The sequence below is a fragment of the Eubalaena glacialis genome, chromosome 3, assembly GCF_028564815.1.
Source record: "Eubalaena glacialis isolate mEubGla1 chromosome 3, mEubGla1.1.hap2.+ XY, whole genome shotgun sequence".
In the NCBI taxonomy this organism is placed as follows: Eukaryota; Metazoa; Chordata; class Mammalia; order Artiodactyla; family Balaenidae; genus Eubalaena; species Eubalaena glacialis.
The window spans coordinates 61,844,882-61,864,777 of record NC_083718.1 but is presented as its reverse complement, the minus strand read 5'-3'; the positions used below and the strand labels follow the sequence as shown (position 1 = coordinate 61,864,777).

The window sequence follows — 19,896 nt, the reverse complement described above, 5'->3', positions numbered from 1 at the left end:
TCTGATCTAACTACCCAGAGATAGCATCATATCCCAGAGATTAATAAGGGCTCAGTCCCACAAGACTGTCCCCCCGAATACTTCAGATGCCAGTTGAAAGTCCAGATTGTTACGATTGTTAACCGTGCTGCTGGCTAACTGGCTGGCTGGCTGTAAATCAGGTTTGATTAATTTGCTAGAACAGTTCACAGAACTCAGGAAAACAATTTACTTACTAGATTACTGCTTTATTACAAAGATATTAAAGTATAGGAGTGAATGAAAAGATATACAGAGCAAGGTCCAGAAGAGTCCCAAGCACATGAGTTTTTGTCCCTGTGTAGTTTAGGGAGCTCCATCCTCCAGGAAGTGCTCCCAACCTTAATGGAAGCATGAATAATTAAATCTTTGGCCAATGGTGATTAATTCAACCTCCAGCTCCTCTCCCTTCCCTGGAGGAGAGGAGGATGGTGCTGAAAGTTCCAGCCCTCTAATCACTTAGTTGATTCCCCTGGCGACCAGCCCCCACCCCTAGAGGCCTTCCTGGAGTCACTACATGAACTTATCCTCAGGTGTGGTTGTAAGGGGCTTGTTATGAATAACAAAAGATACCTTTATCTCCTATTATTTAGGAAATTCCAAGGGTTTTAGCCCTGTGTCAGGAGTGGGGATGAAGACCAAGCATAATTTTCTTATAAATCACAATATCATACCTTGCAGTCTACACTCCACTTACAATAAATTTGTGTAAATATCTGTAATAACTTCATTTCTAATCCCTCTCGTTTGCTTGGAATCTAGGGGTTCTTGATCTTTTTAAAAATATTTTTTATTGACATATAATAAACTGCACATACTTAAAGTATACTATTTGATGCTTTGCATATACACATCACGAAACTCTTACCACAGTCAAGATAATGAACATATCAACAAAAATTTCCTTCTGTTCCTCCCAGTTCCTATCCATAGGCAATCACTGATCTGCTTCCTGTACCATAGATACATTTGCATTTTGTAGTGTCGACTGAAAAAAAAGCACAACCTAAAAGTTGAGAATTACGTTTTATTTCGCGGACAAAACTGAAGACTTAAGCCTGGAAGTTAGCCTTTCAGATAGCTCTTAGGGACTAGTCCAAAGAGGTAAGGGAGGAGCCAAGATATATAGAAGTTTTGCAACAAAACCCAGGTAGTTGGAAACATCAAAAACGGTTACGGTTAATTAAAGAAAACCAGATGTCTCAAGTTAATGAATTCAGCTCTTTTCTAGTATGGGAAGATGCAAGGGTCTGGGCTTATTGAAATCATTCCTTTGATATGCACCTTAACTATCTAGGGCCAGTATCCTCCTTTTCTCCATCCTGGATCCCCTCAGGGTGCACAGTTGGCGGTGGCTGCTGTAGCTACTGGCTTGTTGGCCGGTGGCAACATCCTCTGTTTACTGATACGGGAGGCAACATTTTTCATCCACAGTTGAATTCAGTATATAGTGTATATGTTGTGAGTCCAGCTTCTTTCCTTCACAATGACTTTGAGATTTATCCATGTTGTTACATTTATCAGTAGTTCATTCTTTTTTATTGCTTGGGTACTCATTCCATTTATGTATATACCACAATATGGTTATCCAGTAACCTGTTCGTGAACAGTTGGGTTGTTTCCATTGCTTGCCTATTACAAATGAAACTATGAACCAGAGTACAAGTCTGAGTCTTCATATGGACATATGTTTTCATTTTCTTGTATAAACATTGGGAATGGAATTGGGATTGTATGGTTTTGGGATGTTTTTTCCTTTTTAAGAAGCTGCCAAACGGTTTTCCCAAGTGGTTATACCATTTTACATTCCCATGAGCAGGCTATGAGAGTTCCAGTTCTTCCACATCCTTATCGACACTTGGTATAATTATTCCGTAGTTTTAGCCAATACAGTAGAAGTATAGAGGTATCTTACTGTAGTCTAAATTTGCATTTCCCAAATACTAATGGTGCTGAAATGCTAAATATCTTTACACGTGTTTATTTGCCACTTGTGTATCTCTGGTGAAGTGTCACATCCTGTGCCCTTTAAAAATAATTGGGTCATGTGTTTTATTACTGAGTTCTGAGAGTTTTGTACTTATTCTGGATAAAAGTGTTTCGTCAGATATATGATCTGCAGATGTTTTTTCCCAGACAGTAGCTTGTGTTTTCACTCTCAACCGTGAGAACTTTCAAAAGGCAAAAGTCTAGTTTAGAAATTTCATCTTTTATGGATTGTGGCCCCCCCCCCACCACCACCACCACCGCACGCGGCTTGCAGGATCTTAGTTCCCCAACCAGGGACTGAACCCACGCCTTTGGCAGTGAAAGCTCTGAGTCCTAACCACTGGACTGCCAGGGAATTCCCTATGAATTGTGTTTTTAGTGTACTATCTAAGAAGTCTTTATATATAACCCAGGGTCACAAAGATTTTCTCCTGTGTTTTCTCTAGAAGTTTTTATAGTTTCAGGTTTTACCTTTTGTCTGTGGTCCTTTTTAAAAATTTTGAGATATCATTAACATATGATGTCATATAAGTTTAAGGTGTATTTTTGTGCATTTATATATTGCAGTGTGATTACCACTGTAGCATTAGCTTAAACCTCCACACATCACGTGCATAATTATCATTTAAGATCTTAGCTCAAAAAATCTACAAACAATAAATGCTGGAGAGGGTGTGGAGAGAAGGGAACCCTCTTGCACTGTTGGGGGGAATGTAAATTGATACAGCTACTATGGGGAACAGTATGGAGGTTCCTTAAAAAACTAAAAATAGAACTACCATACGACCCAGCAATCCCACTACTGGGCATATACCCTGAGAAAACCATAATTCAAAAAGAGTCATGTACCACAATGTTCATTGAAGCTCCATTTACAATAGCCAGGTCATGGAAGCAACCTAAATGTCCATCAACAGATGAATGGACAAAGAAGATGTGGTACATATATACAATGGAATATTACTCAGCCATAAAAAGAAACGAAATTGAGTTATTTGTAGTGAGGTGGATGGACCTAGAGACTGTCATATAGAGTGAAGTAAGTCAGAAAGAGAAAAAGAAATACCATATGCTAACATATATATGGAATCTAAAAAAAAAAAGGTTCTGAAGAACTTAGAGGCAGGATAGGAATAAAGACGCAGACCCAGAGAGTGGACTTGAGGACATGGGAAGGGGGAAGGGTAAGCTGGGACGAAGTGAGAGTGGCGTGGACTTATATATACTACCAAATATAAAATAGATGGCTAGTGGGAAGCAGCCGCATAGCACAGGGAGATCAGCTCGGGGCTTTGTGACCACCTAGAGGGGTGGTATAGGGAGGGTGGGAGGGAGATGCAAGAGGGAGGAGATATGGGGATATATGTATATGTATAGCTGATTCACTTTGTTATAAAGCAGAAACTAACACACCATTGTAAAGCAATTATACTCCAATAAAGATGTTTACAAAAAAAAAAAGATCTTAGCAGCTTCGAAATACATATACCGTGTTGTTGACCATAATCATAATACTGTACATTAGCTCTCCAGAACTTAACCCATCTTCTTTTTTTTTTTTTAATAAATTTATTTTATTTATTTATTTATCTTTGGCTGAGTTGAGTCTTCGTTGCTGTGCACGGGCTTTCCCTAGTTGCGGCGAGCGGGGGCTACTCTTCATTGTGGTGCATGGGCTTCTCATTGCGGTGGCTTCTCTTGTTGTGGAGCACGGGCTCTAGGTGCGCGGGCTTCAGTAGTTGTGGCACGCGGGCTCAGTAGTTGTGGCTCGCGGGCTCTAGAGTGCAGGCTCAGTAGTTGTGGCGCATGGACTTAGTTGCTCCGCGGCATGTGGGATCTTCCCGGACCAGGGCTTGAACCCGTGTCCCCTGCATTGGCAGGCGGATTCTTAACCACTGCACCACCAGGGAAGCCCCTTAACCCATCTTCTAACTGCAAGTTTGTACCCTTTGCTATGGTCCATTTTGCATTGAGTTTTGTATATTTTTGTATTCATTCATTCATTCATTCAGCTAGCTAGCTGCACTGGGTCTTAGTTGCGGCATGTGGAATCTTCGTTGTGGCATGTGGGATCTAGTTCCCTGAACAGGGATCGAACCCTGGGCCCCCTGCGTTGGGAGCGCAGAATCTCATCCACTGGACCACCAGGGAAGTCCCAAGTTTTGTATATCTTTCTATATTCTGTTCTGTTGATCTGCTTTACACTGTTATTACAGTGTCTTCATTGCTGCTTTATAAGTCTTGAAATCAGGTGACATTGGCCCTCCAACATTATTTTTCTTTTTAAAATTCTTTTGCTTATTGTAGAAAAATTCCCTCTGAGGTTTTGTTTGAGATTGCTTTGAATCTGCAGATAAACTTGGCAAGAATTGACATCTTATTATTGGGTCTTTTGACTCACAGACATGGCCTATCTCCATTTATCTAGGTCTTCTTTAATGTTTTGTAGTTTTCAGTATACAAATATTGCACAATTTTTGTCAAATATATCCCTAAGTATTTCCTAGTTTTAATTGCTGTTATAAGTTGTACTTTAATTTCTGATTGTTCGTTACTACTGTGCACTGATATAATTGATTTTTGTATATTGATCTTGTATACAACCTTGCTTAACTCTCTTCTTAGTTCTAGTAGCTTTTTTTAGGCTTAGTCAGATTTTCTACGTATATGATCATGTCAGCAAATAGTTTTATTTCATCCTTCCCCATCTGACTTCCTTTTTTTCCCCCCCCTTGTCTTACTGCACTGGCTTAGAAATTTTAAGACAGTGTTGAACAGAAGTGGTGAGAGTTGATAGCCTTTCTTTGTTCTTTAGAACATGGGTTAAGCATTCAGTCTTTTACCATTAAGTATGATGTTGCTATAGGTTTTTGTTTTTTATTAATAGACTTTATTTTTTTTTAAATAGGTTGTAATAGATGCCCTTTATCAGGCTGAGTCTTAGTTTCCTGAGAAGATTTTATCAGGAATGGGTGTTGTGTTTTGTCAGATACTTTTTCTGCATATATTGAGATAATTGTGTGTTTGTTTTAGTTTACTATATGGTGAAATGCCTCTATTGAGTTTTGAAGGTTAAACCACCTCTGCATTCCTGGGATAAAGATATTTAAATAATAAAAAAGTGTTTTTCACACATTTCTTACTTAGTTCCATTTCTGGTGCTGTGCATTCTTTTCTGTAGATCCAGCCTTCTGTCTGGTAACTTCTTTTTTCTTTTTTTTCTCCTGTTTGAAGGACTTAACATTTCTTAGAGTGTAGATCTGCTAATGATGAATTATTTCATCTTTCTTAAGTCTGAGAAACTCTTGTTGGTCATTTTTGAAAGTATTTTTGCTGGATATAGAATTCTAGGTTATCAGTTTTTTCTTTCAATACTTTAAGCATGTGGCTGCAATATTTTCTCACTTGCATGGTTTCCAACAAGGATTCTGCTCTATTTTTTTTTTTTTTTTTTTTTTAAACCTCTTAGTTCCTCTTAGTTTAAACCAGGGATTGAACCCGCACCCTTGGCAGTGAAAACACGGAGTCCTAACCACTGGCTGCCAGGGAATTCCCTCTGCTCTAACTCTTATGTTTGTTTCTCTTATTGCTTTTCAGATTTTCTCTTTATCATTAGTTTTGAACAATTTTATTATGATGTGCTTTGGTATGGTTTAGTTCATATTTCTCATGCTTGGACTTCGTTGAGTCTTTCGCATCTGTATTTATAGTTTTCATCAGATTTTGTAAGATTCTGGCCATTATTTTTCCTTTCACCCCACCTCCTTGGGCGACTCCAGTTACACATAGATTAGGCTGCCTAACTCTGTCTCAGGGCTTATCTTTCATGTCTCTATATTTAATCTTTTTACTTGTTGAACATATAGAATGCAGTTATATAAAATAACATTTTTGTCCACTAATTCTGATACCTGGGTCAGCTAGATTGGTTTCAGTTGATTGATTCTTCTCTTCAACATGGTTCATATTTTCCTGCTTCTTTGCCTGCGTAGTTTTTAATTGAATTGTTCAATGTGGATTTTGCCTTTTTGGGTGCTGGATATTTTTCCATTTTTTAAAATAAACATTCTTTAGATTTGCTTGGGACTCAGTTACCAGAAACAGTGTGATTTAAAGTCTAGCATGTGAGAATTGGTGCTATTCCCAGTCCCTCCTGAGCAACAGGCACTGTTCCCTCTGATTATTTCAGATGGTTCTTTCCTGGCTTTGGGTGGTTTCCTCACACACGTACATATTGATACTCTGCTGAATACACAAGGGGGAACAGATCCTCTGCAGATCTGTAGCATTTTCTCTTTGTATACCTCTCTTCTTTCCAGTATTATATCCTAGCTACCTTGGTCATCCTGAATGCCCAGCTTCATTTCTTCAACTTAGGGAGTCTCCCAGCCTCCACTTGGACTCTCTTCTGAGTCCCCTTCTCAGTGCCGTGACCTGGGAGCTCTCCAGGCAGTAAGCTCAGGAAACCATAGGGCTCACTTCATTTCTTTCCTCTCTGTTAGGGATCACATCAATTCAGTATCTTAAGTTCTTGTTTTATTTATATATAAGTAAAATTACACACACCTACCTGCACTGGACAGTATATATAAACACATTACATATGCATGTGTACAGCAAAGTGATTCAGGTTATATATATATATAAATTCTTTTTCCTACTCTTTTCCATTATGGTTTATTAGTTCCCTGTGCTATACAGTAGGACCTTGTTGTTTATCTATTTTATATATAGTAGCTTGTATCTGCTCATCCCAAACTCCTAATTTATCCCTCTCCACCCCTCTTACCCCTTTGGTAAAACCACAAGTTTGTTCTCTATGTTTGAGTCTGTTTCTGTTTTGTAAATAAGTTTATTTGTATCATATTTTAGATTCTACATATAAGTGATATCACATGGTATATGTCTTTCTCTTTCTGACTTCACTTAGTATGATAATCTCCAGGTCCATCCATGTAGCTGCAAATGGCATTATTTCATTCTTTTTTATGGCTGAGTAGTATTCCATTGTGATACATGCCACATCTTTATCCATTCATCTGTCGATGGACATTTAGGTTGCTTCCATGTCTTGGCTATTGTAAATAGTGCTGCTATGAACATAGGGGTGGGGTGCATGTATCTTTTCATATTAGAGATTTCTCTGCATATATGCCCAGGGGTGGGATTGCTGAAAGTGCCCACATATAACTGGCAAACCATTAGAGTGCAATTGGCTTTTCTGATTTATCCAGTCTTATTGTTTACGGCTATAAATTCTTTGTCTTTAGAAATGCATAATATTTTATAGAAATAGGTACATTGTGATAGTTTGTTCTTATCTTTGATTGAATTATTTTTTGAATGCATTTGTACTAGCTTCAATCATGTGTATTTATGATTTACTTTTGGAGGGGGGTAGTAAGTACTATAAAGCCTTCTTGGGTTTTATACTGGAGAGGCTCATAGGATATGAAAGAATAAATTTATTCTCTATTCTAATGGCCTGAGAAGCTGACTCTCTGGCCATCTTTCTTACCTCAGAATATACCCAGTATGTATTTTGTTTATCTGTTTGGTGAAAGAGCATGTACTGAAGGGCATACCATATAGGCAGTAGTTTATTAATAGTGGAAGGAGAAACTTTGTACAGAATTTTGAACCTTAAAAAGAACCACTCAAACTTGAATTTTATTATATATTTTATTTGCAGGAATTTTCTTATTCTTTTTTTTCTAGTATTTGGAAATTCCTTATAATTTAAAGGAAATTTTTTAGTTTATTTAACTCTTAAGTAGGAAAATTAAGGTTCGTTTTGTGATTATTTCCAGGCTCTAAGGTTTTGTGATGGCTGAGTTGAATTAGATATTCTGTCATCCTGTGGTTAAATTGTGTTATGTTACTTTGTTTTCCTTATGTAAGCCTGTGGACAAGGTGAACTGCCCTATCTTGTTAATTTTGTTTACGTATAAAATTGAACATTTTGATACATTTGCTTAGTTAGTGGTATTTCTCTATAGTGAATTGTTTGTTCATATAGCATTAATGTTTGGGTTTCTGCAAGTTTTTTTCTTCAATTTGTTGACTTCTTACATAACATTTGCGTTTTGTCAAATGTTGAGATATTTTCCCTGTTGACTCTCAACTTAATATTTTTAACTACAGTTTTCCTCTCATGCTTTGTGAATATTTGGTAGGTTTGCTTCTGAAACGCTTAATGTGAAGTACATGCCTGTGTTGTAGGTAAAGTTGAAACTTTATTCAAAACAAAGGAGAAATGTAAACAGGCAGTAGAAGTCTGTAAGAACACAGAGTTTTGGGCTGGAGATATAAATTTGGCATGATCGGTTGGTAGTTGAAGCCTTAGAATTGGATGAGATTTCCTACAGAGATGAATTTAGACGGAGAAAGAAGGTGAGGATAGGATGGGTAGCAGAGAAGGAAGGATTGGCCTTAAATGGAATGGGAGGAAAGATACACTTCCTTTATTGCAGTGGTTCTGAAGACTGCTTACATATTAGAATTGACTGAGGAGCATTTTCAAAATAAGGGTTGATGATCAGATCCCACCTCACATCCCTAGAAACTTTTTTTTTTTTTTTACTAAATTTATTTATTTTTGGCTGCATTGTGTCTTCCTTGCTGTGCATAGGCTTTCTCTAGTTGCAGTGAGCAGGGGCTACCCTTCGATGTGGTGCGCGGACTTCTCGTTGCGGTGGCTTCTCTTTGTTGCAGAGTATGGGCTCTAGGCACAAAGGCTTCAGTAGTTGTGGCATGCGGGCTCAGTAGTTGTGGCTCACAGGCTCTAGAGCACAGGTTCAGTAGTTGTGGAGCACGGGCTTAGTTGCTCCACGGCATGTGGGATCTTCCCAGACTAGGGCTCGAACCTTTGTCGCCAGCATTGGCGGGCAGATTCTTAACCACCGTGCCACCAGGGAAGTCGGAAACTGGTCTGTTTTAAATCCCCAGGTGATTTTAATGTGTGGCAAGAGTTAAGGACCAACCACTGCTTAGCATATATCTGTTTGTAGTAAGTCAGTGAGTCTTGAACTTTTGTATTTTTCAGAATCACTGGGAGGGCTTTCTAAGGCACAGTGGTGGGCCCCATCCTCAGTTTGATTCAGTAGGTATGGGTTGGAGCCTGAGAATTTGCATTTCTAACAAGTTTCTAGATGATGCTGAGAACTGCTGTAACAGTAGGTGAAGGAAAGGAAACCCTTAGGAAAGATGGATGTAGATGCCGGTGGGCTTGTAGGTTTGCCCCTAGGAAGTTTAAGGAGTTTCTTTCTTAATGTTGTTGCTTTGTTTATGATGTAGGCACGTGAGGGTCCCCACTAAGAGTGCTGCATGAGTAGTTGTAGTGTTAAGAGGGGAGTGAGGATTCTTAGGTGTTAAAATTGCCATCAAATGAGGGTGAAAGAACAAGTTGACTTTTTATTATATGTCAGTTACTTTTTTTTCACCTGAAGGAAGATCTCCTTGAATTCTAATTTTGTCGTCTAATGAATATGCACTGTCCTCTTTTGTCACTGGAGGTGAATATTCTTCCAGTATATCTTTATCCATGTTATTGGTGAAAATATGTCAACAGGATAGATTCTCGGAGTATATAGATAGCTCTCTTCACACCGTCATCGTTAGCACCCTTGGGATAAAATTAATTATACACATTCTGCCACATATGATTGTAAGGCATCTTATATTCATTAATGTAGTTGTTTTGGTTGCAGGTGAGTCGTTTTCACAATTTATTTCAAGGAAAGATGGTCTATCGTAAATGTATACTTGGAGAAGCTAAGTGATTACAGTTACATGAGGAGGAGGCGGCATGGTGTAAATGGACTGACCCAGAAGCCTTGATTTCAAATCCAATCTCGTTTACCTATGAACATCAGTTTCCTTATCTGTAAAATCAGAATACTAACTGTGTCATAAAGTTACTAGACTGAAAAGATATAACAGATGTGAAAATTATTGATAAATTTTATGGAACGCCATAAATACTGTGGCAGGTGATATGAATATAAAATCACGTCTCTGCATGTGATGCTTATTCTGCAATTGACAAATGTAAAACCAGTACATAAAATGATTTTTATGATGGTAGGGTCTACACAGGCATTCCTACACTTTGAATGCTTTTTGCATTATATACTATTCTGTGTTATCCTTAGCTCCCATGCTTTTAGTTGTTGATGGTTTATTGGTAGAATTCACCGCCTCCTGTCCTACTTCCACCCTGAAGACAAAATAAACAAAACAAACAGAAAAAATCCAACTCCTAAGGTTGATAATGTACACCTCATTAAATTGAAGGGAAATAGTATGAGAGCTAATTTGTGTCTTTCGCCCTGTTTATTAATAAACTAGTTTTTAATTGGGATACATTAGTTCCAAAGATGAACATTCTCTTTGTATATGAATGTTCATTAAAATACTATGTACTTCTAATAACTTCTCATATACACAGAGACTTGTTTTGACAAGTGTACACTATTTCTTGAACACTTACTCCATAGCCATGAAATAGAATATTGTTTTTATGTACCTTGGGTTTATAAAGAAGTATTCTACCCTTTGCAGAATGCAGAGAAAATAGAATGTTCTTTCTATTCTAAACTGTTAAACTAATAGATCTTTGTTAGACACATACTGCCTGAAAACACAGGCATGCAGTTTATAGGGAAACGATGTTATTCTTTTGTCACGGTTGTATTCCATATGTGTAAGCTGATCATGCCAGTCATCGCAACCCTATTAAGTTGAATGATATTTGTTTATTAAATAGAAAGACATTATCCATAGATTCACTGTATTTGAACTGTTCATCTCAGTATGGATTAAAACCCTTATTCTCTATAGTGTAGTTAAACGGTTACAAATCATAAACAATATACTCACCAAGCACATGGAAGTTTATTTTGATTAATTTTGTCACATTTTGGTTGTTGGAATTTTACAGTATTAAACAGGCTCTTGAAATTATTGTTGATGTGAGTTATTGAAGATTGATTTAATTTCTCATGTTTTTATTTTTCAGAATTTCTGTGAACATTTGAATTTACTAACAGCTTTTAGTAAACTAATTCTAAAGTTTTCCTCCTTGTTTTTCTTTCTTATGTGCATCTTAAAGACTGGTTTTAAGGGGTGTGGCAGGACGTTCTGGACTCGATGAGTTTCCACTGAAATGTCGGAGAAGTCAGGCCAGAACACAAAAGCAAAGGATGGGAAAAAGTATGCGACACTCAGTTTATTTAATACTTACAAGGGTAAATCATTAGAAACTCAGAAAACCACAGGTGAGTAAAATCAAGTGGCATTTATATTTTTTATAGTTTTCATGGTTTTGTTTTATTACTATAAATGACACACTAGAGCTATTGCTATTAGGATCTAGGGCAAACATATGTTAATGCAGCCCTGTTTACATTGGGCTTTTTATATACGTACACATCTTTGAAGGGATATGAATTTTTTAAAGTTGAAAATTTATAAATGTTTTAAAATATGTTTCTTTTTCCTGTTTGTTGTTATCAGAAAATAAATAAAACTATGTGGTTCCAAAAGGGAGACTTGGTCAATGAGATTAATAGGCATAAAGCTATGTATTAGTGGATTTATTCTACCACTTTTAGTTATGGACTAGAGAGAGTCCTGTGGTTCTTAGTTTTGTTTTTTAATACCTTGAACCCAGTGTTTACAGTGAAGAGTGAAAACTGGACCATGTACACATGATACTGTATGGTGCATTAACAGTGTTCATTATGTACATAAAGGTAGCATATTTCTTCTTTTCTAAAATTTATTTTCAAGTATAGTTGATTTACAGTGTTGTGTTAATTTCTGCTGTACAGCAAAGTGATTCAGTTATACATATACATACAATCTTTTTTCATATTATTTTCCATTATGGTTTATCACAGGATATTGAATACAGTATGACCTTGTTGTTTATCCATTCTGTATTTAATAGTTTGCATCTGCTAACCCCAAACTCCCAGTTCACTCCCACCCTCTCCACCCCCCACTCCCCTCCCCCTTGGCAACCACAAGTCTGTCCTCTATGTCTGTGAGTTTGTTTCATATCATGTTTATTCTTTAACGTACGAAGTTTCGAGTTTAAAATCGATTCCCTGGAAAAATTAGAAAACAGCATTGTCAGTGTTTTCTTTTTCATAGTTTTTTTCTTAGGGTTGGTTCAGTTGTTAGAATTTTTTTTTTTAATGTATGTTCTATTTTATTTATTTTCTGTATACTCTATTTATTTATTTATTTTTGGCTGCCTTGGGTCTTTGTTGCTGCACGCAGGCTTTCTCTAGTTGTGGTGAGTGGGGGCTACTCTTCATTGTGGTGCCCAGGCTTCTCATTGCGGTGGCTTCTCTTGTTGCAGAGCATGGGCTCTAGGTGCGGGGGCTTCAGTAGTTGTGGTGCGCGGGCTCAGTAGTTGTGGCTCACGGGCTTAGTTGCTCCGCGGCATGTGGGATCTTCCTGGACCAGGACTTGAACCCGTGTCCCGTGCATCAGCAGGCGGATTCTTAACCACTGCGCCACCAGGGAAGCCCGGAAGCGTGGAGTCTTAACCACTGGACTGCCAGGGAAGTCCCAGTTGTTAGAATTTTTAAAGCATCTGTTCAGTGGCTTGATAGTTAATTTTAGTATAATTTCTACATTAGGTATGTTGCAGGTGTGTGGCTTAGTTTTAATTTTTTCATTTTAAAATAGAAAATAATAATTCAAGATCCCATTAATTCCTGTTGTCTTTTCATTTTGTTTTAAGAATAAAATAGTTACTAAGAAAGTTGATGTTATTGATCTTTAGTTGCAGCTCGACATGGATTACAGAGTCTTGGAAAAGTTGGTATTTCACGGCGTATGCCTCCACCTGCTAACCTCCCGAGTCTCAAAGCGGAAAACAAAGGCAATGATCCTAATGTGAACATCGTACCTAAAGATGGCACAGGATGGGCATCAAAACAAGAGCAACACGAAGAAGAAAAGTGAGTCAAAGTCTATTAAGGAATGAAATCATTCCCCTTTCTTTGTGGGAACTTATGTTTGAGTTCCTTACGTTCTAGGTGTTGTGCTATGCCCTTTAAAGTGTTTTATATAGTCAACTTTTGTGTAATTTTTCCTATGCGTGGGTTTAGTGGCAGTATTTTTATGTGTCAGGGTAGAACAGTTGACAGAATTGCTAATCACAGTTTTCCTTGTATCATACACTGTCGGGCTCCCTCCTATCCCATCCTCACCAAATCAGGCATTCTCTTTCTAAAATGATTTAAGAGTTGATTCTGTTAACTACTTTTCATGAAGCTAAGAGTTTCTGTCTGCCTGATTCATTGAAACTATACCTGATGCACATAGGTGCTCAAGTAATATTATTTGAATGAATAAAGAATTCACAAGAAAGCTGGCGTGGAATTAGTAATATCCCGCTTAATCATCATTCATTCAATAAATATTTAGCATTCTGTGTCACGGATTATTCAGGGCTGTTGGTTTATTAAATGACCAAGCTAAGTAGTGGTAGTTTTTAAAAATAAGACAAGAACGTGAGTACTTAATGCTTTTTGCCTATATCTGTTACTAAATTTCTTTATTCTGGTTTGGGGATCTTTATATAATAAATACAACTGCTTGGGTGAAGCTTACTAAAGACTTATTGTTCTCTACTTCTTAGTTGTTATAGAATTATTTTATAGTAGCAAGTCAGTTTTAGGTCTAAGTATACCAGAAATATATTGCATTTCTTAAGCCTGTTAACTGCCTTTTTCATTTTTAAGCCTTAACTCATTACAAGAATTGAATAAAACTGTAGACCCTTTTAAAACACCTTTTACTCATGGGGATGCATCAGGCAAGTTGCTGTTACCTCTTTTGATTAACAGTAATATGTACAGTGGTGAAACTGTTGACTGCCAAATGGACAGCTTGCTTAGCCTTAGCCCCTGGTTAATCCCACCAGTCCAGGCTGTATGTATGACTATAATGTTATTTCTAATTATAAATGTTCACTTCTTCAAAACAAATTTTTGGTAGCTATGTTCAATAATGAGTGCTTCTTTTTTTTCTTTCTTTCTCTTCTTTCCTTCCTTCCTTCCTTCCTCCCCTCCTCCCTCCCTCCCTCCCTTCCTCCCTTCCTCCCCTCCTCCCCTCTTTTCTTTCCAAAATTAAAAACAAAACTGTCATCTCCTTGGGTTATTCGTGGGTAGAAATGAAAGGGGACAAAAATAGCTGTACTTCATTTAAAGGAATGTTGCAGAAGAAAACATGGTGGGGTGCATCTGAGTAAATATGTAGCCAAAATAATTTGTATACAGATTTAGCTTAAATGCAATATTTATTTTATTTAAACATATAATATCTGAAATAATGGATTCATATTTTTTTTAAGAGCACCAGAAGTTCCACCAGCACAACCAAAACCTGGGGTTGCAGCTCCCCCAGAAGTAGCACCTGCTCCCAAATCATGGGCCAGTAACAAGCAAGGTGGGCAAGGAGATGGTAAGTGGACATTAGCTGGGGAAACTGGTTAGGCTTGATAGTTACTGAACAGCCATGCAGGAGGTAAGGGGCGAATTATGGTGTTTTGGCAGGGGTAGAGAACACTGTCAAAAGATATTATCAGGCCCTGAAAAAAAGGGTCTTGTAAAAATTCTCTTGGGCTACTTAAGTTTCAGTGTTAAGAGCCATGTATGAGCCAATAATAGGGATTAAAGAAGGAGTCTTTAAGGTACCTTGTGCCCCACATTACTCTGTCTTTACCCTACATGACCAGACAAAATCTTATGCCTTCGGCTCTGAGACATAAAAGTACCCAGACGTTATGTTGATTGCTATAAACCATATTATTTTCCATCTGTGCCCCTAAACCTCTTCTGTTTCATATATGCTGTTCACGATTTCCGTGGTAGAGAAGACCTAGAGAGTAGCCATAAAGCACAGTAGCTGTAATACTTCCCTCCCTGCTAGGAATGATTGGAATCCGCAACAAAACTTAATTTTCCCACTTGCAAAAGATGTCTATAAAACATTGTATGGAAAAACCCATCTGGGCCCTCAAGCTAATAAAATCAGCTCTTTTAAATTTATGGAAGTATAAAAATAAATAGGCGGGCAGGTAGGTAGATAGGTGAATGAGTGAATAGTGAGGTGCAATCAGTATCTCCGCAATAAATTAAAATGAAGCATTTTAGTCTCACCGTGATACTTGTAGTGTTGATTCATAAATTCTATTTTAGCAATATTATTTGAACTGATTCTTAGAGTTATTTATTAGTAAAGGAATTTTACTTATATTGAAAATGAAAGGAGTCGTAATAAAAGAGAAACAGAAGTGAAATTCTCCTTACTTGCCTCATTATCTTTAATGAGTCACTGGAACAATGTCTGGCAGATTCCTTTCTTAGATTTTTATTTCCTCATGGCTGTTCATTAACCTTCCAAGGGATTCTAATTCTAGATAAATTTAAAAGTTTTATGGATACGAACAGTCACCATTGAAACGCGGAATAAATTATCAAAAAAAGAGAGCTCTATCCTGGGAGGGTTTTTGAATTATCTTCAGTATAAAAGTTACATGTAATTTTTTTTAAAAAAAAATCCATAGGAATCCAGGTGAATAGTCATTTTCAGCAAGAATTTCCCAGCCTGCAGGCAGCTGGGGATCAAGAAAAAAAAGAAAAAGAATCAACTGATGACAGCTATGGACCTGGACCCAGTTTACGCCCACCAAGTAAGAATACTTTCTATTTAATAAAAATACAGAATGAGATTATATTTGTGTTTTATCTTGTGATATAACCTCCTGTCTGCTATTGCTGTATGTATGACGACTCACCTAGTTTGAAAAGGCAGATAGTAACTGTAGTTGCTTGCCACTCAAGTATGGTTTTTACATGAACAGCATCAGTTTAACTTGAGAACTTGTTGGAAGTATATGTTTTGGGCCTCACACCCAACCTACTAAATCAAAAGTCAGCATTTTAACAAGATGCCTAGGTGACTTGTTTGCACATCAATATTTGGTCATTTTTACAATAGTAAAATTTTTTAGCACACCTCCCCAATATGCAAATATTTGTTTATAATTTATATCCATTCATTTGCTTTCTATTAATATTCTGAACTCAAACCGAGGAACCAATCAATTGAGATAGTAAGAGATACTCGTATTATGTACATTATAAAGCAGAAACTAAAAATAGAAATATAAAATCTTTGAGAGATTTTAAAACATCTTATTAATTATATTGGATTCATAGTGTTGTTACCAAATATCTCAAAGAACCCTGTACCATGTACAGGGAAGTTCCTATTTACAGTAATGGTTACAAATCCATGTTTTTGATAACCTAATACATTTTCTATCTCTTTGGCTCATTTCTTGCCAGGTCTGGGTAAATCACCTTTTTTAATTTTTATTTTTAATTACTGTAATGCGGTTGATGAGTTTGTATTAGTAATAGATGTGTCAGCTCCACTGGTCTCTTGTTTAGTTTCTTTTCACCAGTTACCTGTTGCTGTGTAACAAATTTGGCAGCTTAAAAAGACAAACTGAACTGGGCTTACCATTTCACACAGTATCTGAGGGTCAGGAATCTGGGAGCCACTTAGCTGGGGGTTCTAGCTCAGGTTTTGTTGGTTCTCTGTCAACAGAATTGCAGTGAAACTGTCATCTGATGCTGACTTGACTAGGGCTGCTGTTTTAAGCTCTCTTATGGTGGCTCATTTGTATGTGGGCGGCTCACAACGGATTTCCTCAGAAAAAATAAGGAGGGACAGACAGACATCTCTCACCCAAGATGGAACCCCTAGGCTTTCATAGCCTGTTCTCAGAGAAGACAGCCAACATTTCTGCCTTATTCTACAGGTTACACAGACCAATCCTGGTACACTGCTGAGAGGGGACTACACAGGGTGTGAATAGCAGGAGGTAGAAACCATTCGAACCAAACAGGGTTTCCTTGTAAAACCATTTATCTCTTTTATTTGGTTAAGTGTAGTTGAATCAGGTAATGCAGTCACTAAATCAGCTCACTTGGGCACATGTAACTAGCAATAGTAGACTGAAAACGAATGAGAGCATGCATCACTGTCAGTCCTTCTGGGTTATGGAACTCCCTCCCCCCTTCTTCAGGACACCTCAGGTATAACAGTGATTTTAATCTCTGTATCAAAAATTGGTGAAGCTTAATAGGGAAGTTCTAATATTTTCTTCCCTGACCCCAGTATTTGCTTTTGGTGGTACCCTCTGAGGCAGGGGTCCCCAACCCTTGGGCCGCAGATTGGTACCAGTCCACAGCCTGTTAGGAACCAGGCCGCACAGCAGGAGGTAAGTGGCCGGCGAGCGAGGAAGCTTCATCTGCCGCTCCCCATCACTCGCATTACCACCTGAACCATTACCCCCCCTCCCCCCATTCGTGGAAAAATTGTCTTCCATGAAACCGGTCCCTGGTGGCAAAAAGGTTGGGGACCGCTGCTCTGAGGTACATCCTCTCTGCTTTGGAAGCCACTGCTCTTGACTACCTAAACACCTTCAAAGTCTAAATTTCTAGTACAGCCTAGATTAGACTTTCACTGTTCCTTCACTATGCTTACTTGCTTAACTTCTCTTGAAATGTGCCTAGTTTGGTTTCACTCTGTTCCATTTTCAGATTTTTTTCTTATTTTCTCTCTCTCTTCATACCAGATGTTGCTTGTTGGAGAGATGGTGGTAAATCTGCTAGTTCGCCTTTAACATCTGACCAAGATGAAAAGTCTGGCCAGGATGAAAGCACAGCTGGAACATCAGAGCAAAATGATATCCTCAAAGTGGTGGAAAAGAGGATAGCTTGTGGTCCTCCACAGGCTAAACTGAATGGACAACAGCCTGCCCTTGCTTCCCAATACAGAGCTATGATGCCTTCTTACGTGAGTATTGTTGAATCAGCAAGTGGTTAAATAAGAGGTTTTTGATCTGGATTCCAAGGAAAGAATTGGAATGGGAAAAAGTTGAGGTCTTTATTTTCATTAACATCTAACTAAAATTAAAATTTTCTTTGATTATGAATTTAGGAATCAAATCACAGAAATTATCAGCAGTACCCATGTTTTATCCTTAGGGAGCATAGGTATTTTCATATCACATTACATTGTTTTTAGGTATTGCAAGTATTGTTTATACTCAGCATTACTTCAAAATAGTTATTAGTGTTATTTAATGAAGCACATACATTACTGTATCACAAATTTGTTTTTTAAATATTGTGGTAACAGAATTTTAGTATAATTGTTTCCTTAGTAATATTGTGTTTTTAATTATGCATTTAAAAACATTTCTGTGAGAAGAGGTCCATAAGATTTATCAGACTGCCAGAGGGGTTGTTCATGGCACAAGAAAAGGTTAATACCTGCTTTAGTTCTAAAGTTTTTATTAGTATACCTTGAATTTTTTTAAAAAACTTTTTGTAATGGAATATTTTTAACATTCAAAAAAGAAATGATAAAGCGTGAACTTTCTTCCTCCCATAACTACCATACATCTTCAACGGTTATCGATTTGGGGTCCATCTTTTTCACCTATTTCTCACCACCTGGGATTACTAAAATCCTAGATACATCATCTCATCCATATATATTTTAGGTTATATTTTAAAAGATAAAAGACTAGGGGAAAATCCACAGTACCATTACCACACCTAAAAAGAAATTCTTTTTTATTTATTTATTTATTTATTTATTTATTTTTGGCTGCGTGGGGTGTTCATTGCTGCGTGCCGGCTTTCTCTAGTTGTGGTGAGCGGGAGCTACTCTTTGTTGAGGTGCATGGGCTTCTCATTGCAGTGGCTTCTCTTATTGCGGAGCACGGGCTCTAGGCGTGCGGGCTTCAGTAGTTGCGGCATGTGAGCTCAGTAGTTGTGGCATGTGAACTCAGTAGTTGTGGCTTGCAGGCTCTAGAGCGCAGGCTCAGTAATTGTGGCACACAGGCTTAATTGCTCCGCGGCATGTGGGATCTTCTTGGACCAGGGATCGAACCCGTGTCCCCTGCATTGGCAGGTGGATTCTTAACCACTGCGCCACCAGGGAAGTCCCTGAAAATTCTTTTTAAAATACCAAGTCAATATTCTAGTTTCCCTGATTATCTCATAATTAGGATCCAGATAACATCTATTCTTGAGATGGTTTATATTTTTCTTAGTAATCTTGTTATCTATGGGTACCTCTTTTCCTTTATCTCTTGTTTTCTTTGGAGCATATCTATTACAATTTATTTGTTTTCCTGTAGAGTTTCTCATAGTCTGTATTTTGCAGATTCCATCTTCGTAGTTTCATTTAATATATACTTCTGAGGGGACTTCCCTGGCGGTCCAGTGGTTAAGACTCCACACTCGCAGTACAGGCCCGGGTTCGATCCCTGGTCAGGGGACTAAGATCCTGCATGCCACACAGTGCAGGAAAAAAAAAAGAAAAAAGAAAAGAAACGAAACTTAATAGTGGTTGCTTCTTGGGCAGGGGAAATTTAAAAAATAAACAAATATATATATATACACACACACACATATATATACTTTTGACCCCATATTTCCTATAGATTAGTAGTTAGATTTGGTGCCCTCATTCATTCGTTTGCTCTCAGTCTACTGTGAAATTATATGGCAAGTTACATGTGCTTAAGTAAATAAATTTACATTTTTTGAGAAAACCATTAATCTCAGAGGAAAGAACAATCTAGTTCATACATTTATTTTTCTTATGACTTAACTGCTAAGTAGTCAAGGTCCAACCATATTTTCTATTTTTTCTTTGTATCATTATTACTTAACCATTCTAAGGTAGAGGGAAATAAATTATTAAATACAATTACTTGTTAAATATTTTCTTAAAAAGTTGGGGTGTATGATAAAACAATCTTATATGCTAACCTGACCT

At 37.5% G+C, this 19,896-nt stretch overlaps 1 protein-coding gene across 13 annotated transcripts in view; it reads left to right on the top strand.

Annotated features, from left to right (window-relative positions):
- The window catches only part of PRRC2C (proline rich coiled-coil 2C), a 98,145-nt gene that overhangs the window by 18,847 nt on the left and 59,402 nt on the right, over window positions 1-19,896 (top strand). For 9 of the 13 annotated variants that reach the window (XM_061183103.1, XM_061183108.1, XM_061183112.1 and 6 more), the window contains exons 2-6: window positions 11,120-11,285; window positions 12,806-12,983; window positions 14,381-14,490; window positions 15,596-15,721; window positions 17,678-17,898. In XM_061183103.1, coding sequence (XP_061039086.1) covers window positions 11,174-11,285; window positions 12,806-12,983; window positions 14,381-14,490; window positions 15,596-15,721; window positions 17,678-17,898 — 747 coding nt within the window. In that variant the 5' untranslated portion in view covers window positions 11,120-11,173. The remainder of the gene's footprint in view (window positions 1-11,119; window positions 11,286-12,805; window positions 12,984-14,380; window positions 14,491-15,595; window positions 15,722-17,677; window positions 17,899-19,896) is intronic. The other 4 variants (XM_061183113.1, XM_061183107.1, XM_061183104.1 and 1 more) reach the window with 2 other exon arrangements.